General features: G+C 49.7%; 1 protein-coding gene across 2 annotated transcripts in view; it reads left to right on the forward strand.

Moving 5' to 3' along the window:
* The first annotated feature begins 1,402 nt into the window (after positions 1-1,402).
* The window catches only part of Cck (cholecystokinin), a 6,677-nt gene continuing 956 nt past the window's right edge, over positions 1,403-7,123 (forward strand). The window contains exons 1-3 of one of the 2 annotated variants that reach the window (XM_028767437.1): positions 1,421-1,510; positions 2,626-2,841; positions 3,583-3,740. In XM_028767437.1, coding sequence (XP_028623270.1) covers positions 2,628-2,841; positions 3,583-3,704 — 336 coding nt within the window. In that variant the 5' untranslated portion in view covers positions 1,421-1,510; positions 2,626-2,627 and the 3' untranslated portion in view covers positions 3,705-3,740. Of the gene's footprint in view, positions 1,511-2,625; positions 2,842-3,582; positions 3,741-7,123 lie in introns of both variants that reach the window. The other variant, XM_028767436.1, reaches the window with a different exon arrangement.

Consider the following 7,123-nt stretch of genomic DNA (forward strand, 5'->3'; position numbering starts at 1 on the left):
CTAGGTCACACTGCATCCCCGGGGGGGGGGGGGGGGCATGGTTCATAGATCTTGAGGAAAGCATTTCAGGGGAGGAGCCAGCTAAGCATCCACATTTCAGTCTATAGGCCCAGGAAAGACAACGCCTGTGGATTCCTACGATAGTGAACAGCCCTGCACTTTATTCCCATTTCCAGACATGCTTGGTCTGTCACAAATACAGCTAATTCCTACAACCAGAGCTGTCTCGTAGGGGGGAAAGTCACCTCACAGCACTTAATCTGTTGCTGTTTTAAACATGTTGCTTCTAGAATGCAGAGACCACCAGAGCCACAACCAGGAACCTAACTCCTGTTATCGCTTGCTGCTTTCATAATCCCTTTAGCTGGGTGCCTTTTCTATTTAGAAAGAGTTTCTAAGCCTTTCTCCTTTCACCCTGGACTGAGGGTTGAGGGCAAGGTTGGCCTGGCTGCCTGGAGACCCCTGGCTACAAGCTAGCAGCGAGGGGGTAGCTGTGGGGCTTCCTGAGTACGTGTTCTGTGAAATGGGATTAGAGGGACCCAGCAAATTCTAGCACCCTGGGCATAGATAATCGCTGTGCTCTGGGAGAAGTGAGGGTCGCGGGACGGCGCGCTGCAGCAGATGGAGCCCCTCTCTCCTTGCTTTATCTCAGCCAAGATCCTCACCACCCAGCGGAATCCCATAGAACTAGACTGCAAAGGGCGGTCGGTTGAGAGCTCCCTAGGAAGATGCGAGCCCAGCCACCGCTCAGCCAGCCAGAGCTTGCAGGTGCCAGAGACACTCTCTGGCGCCACTTCGCGACCAAAAGCATTGGTAGATGGTAGGCTGGTGGGATGTCATCCTGGGAAGAAATTGCGCACCTTTTCCGCAAGGCTTTTTGCGCAAGGGGAGGAGTTGCACCTAGATCTTTAAAATTGTGTAAGAACAGAATCCAGGACGCCAACTGCGATTGGGTTCTGAAATTGAGAGCCCGAATCTCCTCTCACACTTGTGGGAGGCCACTCAGGTCTGAAGTGGTCCCAGAGAACATGCCAGAATTACATTTGCTGACACCCAGCCTGTGAGGGTCCCCCAGTTTCCTTGAAGGATTTGATCCCCAAAGCTCAGTGAGCGTGGTCAGCCTCTCCATTCCAGATAAACTCCTGTTTCTCACCGGGAGTAGGGGTAGCACCCTCCCCGAAGTGGACTCTGCAGAGGCGCCGAACAGGTGGGAAGGAAGCTCTTTAGATAAAGAGTACGACTCTGACAAAGTACCCCGCCCGGGAGGGGCTATCCTTGTTCACTGGCCCGCTTCCCTTCTCTCCGGGGCCCACATCAATCGGTGGTCTCTCCAGTGGCTGCCTCTGAGCACGTGTCCTGCCGGACTGCGTCAGCACTGGGTAAACGGATGACTGGCTGCGAACCGGGCGGGGCTATTTAAGAGCAGTCGCCCTCCCGCCTGCCCTCAACTTAGTTGGACTGCAGCCTTCTCCGCTGGAAACCGCCAAGGCAGCTGATTCCCCATCCAAAGGTAAGTAGCTGGTCGATCCAAGAATCATGAATGTGAAGAATATTGGCCTGCAGCCTCGCACCTCTTGCCGTTTAGTCTTTCCTTTTGCTGTGCCTTCCCTCTCTTGACAGCTGGAAAGATTTCCTGAAGTCAGAAATAACCTTAAAATGCGTCTGGGTGTGTACAGCTGCAGAGAGACTTGTTCTTCTGTGTGTTCTGTTTATGGCAAAGCTGGGAATAGCCATTCTTAGGGTTTCCTTGCTGTTTGGAGCACTTTGCAATCATTTAAAAGAAACTACCTAGAGGTTTTAAGACATGCCTATTTTCTAAACGCTGCATTAAGAAAAAAATCAGAGCTTTGGGGAATAGAAACACATCTTTATGATATAGGACCCATCTGCTCAGTTCTCAAATGTAGCGGGGCTTTGGCCACATCTGAGGACTGGGCACAGATTTCTGGCTTTTGCTTTGTATAGTGGCTTCCCGTAAAACGCAGAGGAATCTCTATAAATACAGCTTCTCTTTATGGGCCCACACTTAAAACGGCGTTTCCCGTTGTCCTGCCATGTTTAATGTAATGAATTAATTTAATCTCCCGCATTTCTCTCCAGGAAGATCCTCCCCATGTCTATCTATCTGCCTTTCTCTCTGTCTCTCTCTCTCTGTCTCTTTCTGTGTCTTTGTCACACACACACACACACACACACACACACACACACACACACACACACACACAGAGAGAGAGAGAGAGAGAGAGAGAGAGAGAGAGAGAGAGAGAGAGAGAGAGAGAGAAAGAGAGATGCTTCATTCTGTGCTTTTCTGGTTAGAAGAGAGATAAGCTACAAAGGCGCCCTGGAACTTCAGTAAAACAGGAGAAGGCTCTGCTTCTGAACGGGGCAGAAAATCGGGTTGGATTCCCAGGTCTTGGGTGTGGATAACACAAAAGCTAGGCAGAAGTGTCCCGAGGCGCACGGTGGCCAGGGCGCAGCTAGGAACTTCGCTTGGCTATGGCTGAGCCAATCTGGCGCGGCTGTAGCCCCACGTTCAGCCTCAGCCTACTTCTGTGTGCGGGACTTTGGGCTGCAGCACGCCAAGGCCAGCCTTTGGTTCATGGTCCTCGCCTTTGCTTCCCATAGCCATGAAGAGCGGCGTATGTCTGTGCGTGGTGATGGCAGTCCTGGCCGCAGGCGCCCTGGCGCAGCCGGTAGTCCCTGCAGAAGCTACCGATTCCGTGGAGCAGCGGGCGGAGGAGACGCCCCGAAGGCAGCTGAGGGCTGTGCTCCGGCCGGACGGCGAGCCCCGAGCGCGCCTGGGCGCACTGCTAGCGCGATACATCCAGCAGGTCCGCAAAGGTAAGGGTGTCCGCTCTCCCTCCGGCTTCTGCTGCGGCTCCAATCTTGATCCTTTCAGCACCGGCAGGGAGGAGGAAACAGGGGGCGCACAAGGAGCAAGATTTTCACTTTTCTTCCCTGAGGTACGCTACACTGCGCTGTGCAGTAGGCTGCTGGTGTTCACAGTGGAGGTGGGCAGAGGGCTTACCTCGATGGTAAGGGGGGCCGGCTAACAGACCCTTTTCTGAACTGATTTTGACACGGCCTTCGGGATGAAGCATAACATCATTTTAGGACATTAAAAAATAATCGAGTGCTGGTAAGAATCCTCAGGTCCACCCTATCCCCTCTGCTGTATACGCAACGGAACTGGGGACCACCAGACACTGACGATGGGAACCTCTCTGGCAGGAAGTGGGTCGATGCTGAGACAGCCTGAGATCTGAAAACAGCAGCTGGCCATGTGCCCCTGCCCACCCCACCAGTACAGAGCAGGAGGAAAAGGTCAAAGGGCTAACAGTGCAGGGGATGACCAAAGAGGGAGAGTTGTATCTTACCTTTCTATATCTGTTTTCCATGAATCCCATGGGCTATTCCCCACCTTGTCCGTTGAATGTTCCTTTCTGTGCCCGAACCTCTCCTTTTTAGAGAAGAAATGAGAACAGAGCGACTCAGATCCCCTCCCAGGTCTGGGATTCCTAGGGCATCCTTCAGAAGTCATGGCTGGCCCCAGGCGGCTTTCATCTCTGACTTTATCCGCAGTGACATGGATGGTGACCTCTGGTTGGGTGTTAACCTGGACCAGTAGAGCTGGATTGAAACGCAGGAGGTGGGCATCCTTTCTGTGGAGCTCACTAACCCAATTTGCCCTGCCCACCATTTGAACAGCCTTATTGGCCCTGCCTGCGTTTGGCTTGACGGTGAGGGGAAACTGGAGAGCCTGGTCGAGTCTCCTAGAGCTTCACATGAAGATGAGACCAGAAGAAATCGAATGATTTCTTACTTTTCTTCTTGTTTGGGAACTCTCACTACAGCCACCATTTTCTAGGTTATTTTCCTGCTAATTCAAAAGAGGGGAGAAAGGGAAGGAAGAAGAAAGAGGGAAGGAGGAAGGAAATAATGAAAGGAGGGAAGAGGGAAATTAGATATATAGATGGATGGATGGATAGATAGATGGATAGATGGATGGATGGATAGATAATGAGAAAACCTGGAAACCTGGGGTGTCCCCTCTCCATTTCCTCTGATCACTCATGTAGGATCTGCTCTCTGGTGTAGACACCAGCAACCCCTTCTGAAGGATTCTAGACTTCACTGAGCAGTCAGTCTAGAGCCCCTTGTATTCTAGACTTCACTGAGCAGTCAGTCTAGAGCCCCTTTGCCCAAGTTTAGGAGTATTCCAAAGAGCTCTAGCAACAGAAAGCCTGGCTGCCTAGTCATTGTCTAGAAGCAACACAGGATAGTGGTTTTTCCAGCAGAGGTCTTAGCTGGAAGAGCTCCTCTGAGCTCTCTTCTTTGCCTGTTGGACTCACCGAGCCCAGAAAGGAGCAGCCATCATTTAAAAGTTTGTTTGCCCACACCCAGGATCAAGGCTAAGTATAGAAAAGCTATGCTCACTTACTTAACAAATTATAAACTAGGAATCAATAATATCAACACTGCACAAGTCCTTTGACTATTTTATAATGTTTTTTAAATTTAACTCTAATGCATATTACTCTTAAAGATTCTAGACGAGATACTTGTGACTGATGGGGCTTGGTATTAGTAGACTCTTGGCCCAGAGTGCACAGAATCCTGAGTTCATCCTAGCACTCAGGAGGATCGGTTCAAGGCTCGCCTCTGCTATGCAGCAAGTTGGAGGTTAGCCTGGACTATATGACGTCTTGTATTTTAAAAAAAAACCTAAAAACTAAAACAAAACAAAGTTTATCCTTAAGGCTTTTCTGCAGTGCACTCAGTAGTCCAGGAAGAACCATGCCCCTGCAGAAGGTAAGGGAGGCAGCAGTAGCATGTAGTGTCTAGTGCAGACTTGACCAATACCTCATAACTGTTCTGCACAGTGAACATCTCGGAAGGTCAAGCTAAAGAAAGCAGGTGATATCTGTGCCCATGTTGGCACATCTGGGAGGCAGCAGGGTGAGTCTGTACAAGTTTGACTTCCCCTGAGGTCTGGGAGCCTTTCTGCTTCCCAGCTTACCTGTCTGAAGGAGTCGGATCTCTTACCTTCCTCTGTGACTTGGTTCTAAGTCCCTTCACTGTGCAGTACTGGGGAAGGGTGTCAGGAGAGCTGGTCCTGCCACACCCGACAACAGATCAGTGTAGCTTATGAGAATCGAGGCATATTCCAAACACAGCATCCACAACTGGTTGCATGGCCATGCACAGACCAGGCTGCTGGCTTGACAGAAGCATTGATTGCACAGAGCCCTCGCCCTCAGAGTGGAAGGCAGAAGGACAGGCAGGAGGACAGGCTGTGTTTCCATATGACTGTACAGAGACCCAGGCTGCATATATTCCTGGCTGTTTTTTATCTGAAAGGTGGTGAACAGTTACCTAGCTGGGGCTTCTTTGCATGGGCGAGGCTAGCTACCAAAAAACTCAGTGAGTGGATTCTCAGTTCCCAGACAGGGAAGACATGGGCCCAGAGAGAGGAAACATGCAGTTGCTACTCATTGTGGTGGTTTCCTTAAGATTAGCTGGTTAAATTCATTATACAGTAACTCTGGATAACCACAGATACTGACTCTGTGGTGTCGTTTGTAAAGAATGTTTTATTAATGTGTATTAATTATGCCATAACGGAGAGTTCCGTTATGGCGTTTAGTACATGCATATCACATTCAGATCATACTCCACAACCCTCATCTGTTCTCTCCCCTCTCTCCCTCTCCTGCTCCCGATCCTCTTGCCAAGTAACCCCTCCTCTACTTTCCTAGATTCTTTGCAATGACTCAACGGGTCTCATTAGGGTTGCTTACTGGAGCATGGGCAAAGATGTATCAGTAAGTAATCCTTTTGGCTGTGCTCGCCTGTGGGCAGGAACTGGCCCGGAAGCTGCCTACAAGACACCCAAAAGAGAGAAACATTGTAGTCCCAGCTCAATGGGTGTCATTGAGAGGTTTACACTTTTCCAGGATGTCCCGAGGGATCCCTCTTAACTCTTAGTCAGCACAGAAGGTGCTACACTGGTTACAAGCCCTGGAGGCCATTGACAAACATTGCGAGCTCGGAACATGCCATTCACCTTTGGTGGGAGGAGTCTTGCCACCACGCCCCTCCTGGCCCAGATCACACAGTCACCACAGGCTAGAACTCATTGCTAGTTACATCACTGTGGTTTGGTCAGCTGATTTAAGTTTTATCTTTTGTGACTTTTCATCCAGGTTTTTTTTTTAATGTTGTCAAGATGCCAGTATTTTAACCTGACAGGATGTATTCTTCTGGCTATTATTTTTAAAAGAATGTAGCTTTCAAATTAATCATTTGTAAACATATTCATATAGAAAAAGACCTTGATGCTATTACTTTTTTAAGTTTAATTTTATTTGTTTTTTTTTTTTTTACTTATTCACTTTACATCCTGCTCACTGCCCCCTCTGGGTCACCTCATCCCACAATCCTTCCTCCATCCCCCTCCCCCTTCTCCTCTGAGCAGGTAGGGACCTCCTGAGTATCCCCCCTCCCTGACCCTAGCACTTCAAGTCTCTTCGAGGCTAGGCACTTCTTTTCCCGCTGAGGCCAGACATGGCAGCCCCGCTGATAGAACATATCCCACATACAAGCAACAGCTTTTAGGACAGCCCCTGTTCCAGTTGATCAGACCCACATGACGGTCAAGCTGCACATCTGCTACATATGTGTGGGGAGGCCTAGGTCCAGCCTGTGCATGTTCTTTGGTTGGTGGTTCAGACTCTGAGAGCCCCAGGGTCCAGGTTAGTGGACTCTGTTGGATCCTGTTACTTTTTAAACATTTATTTATGAGGGGCTGTGCCATGGTAATCCTGTGACCCTCGGAGGACAACCCACAGGAGTCTGCTCTCTTCTACTGCGTGGGTCCAAGGACTCAAACTCATGTCCTCAAGCTCAGGGCTAAGCATCTTTACTCACTGAGTTGTCTGATTGGCCCTCATTCTAAAAATTTCTTTGTTTCTTTGTTTCTTTTTGTTTCTTTCTTCCTTTCTTCTCCCCCCTCCCTGTCTGTCTCTCTCTCTCTCTCTCTCTCTCTCTCTCTCTCTCTCTCTCTCAGCACTGCGTGTGTGTGTGTGTGTGTGTGTGTGTGTGTGTGTGTGTGTGTGTGTGT

Source organism: Grammomys surdaster, unplaced genomic scaffold (assembly GCF_004785775.1).
Source record: "Grammomys surdaster isolate TR1022 unplaced genomic scaffold, NIH_TR_1.0 172, whole genome shotgun sequence".
Classification (NCBI taxonomy): Eukaryota; Metazoa; Chordata; class Mammalia; order Rodentia; family Muridae; genus Grammomys; species Grammomys surdaster.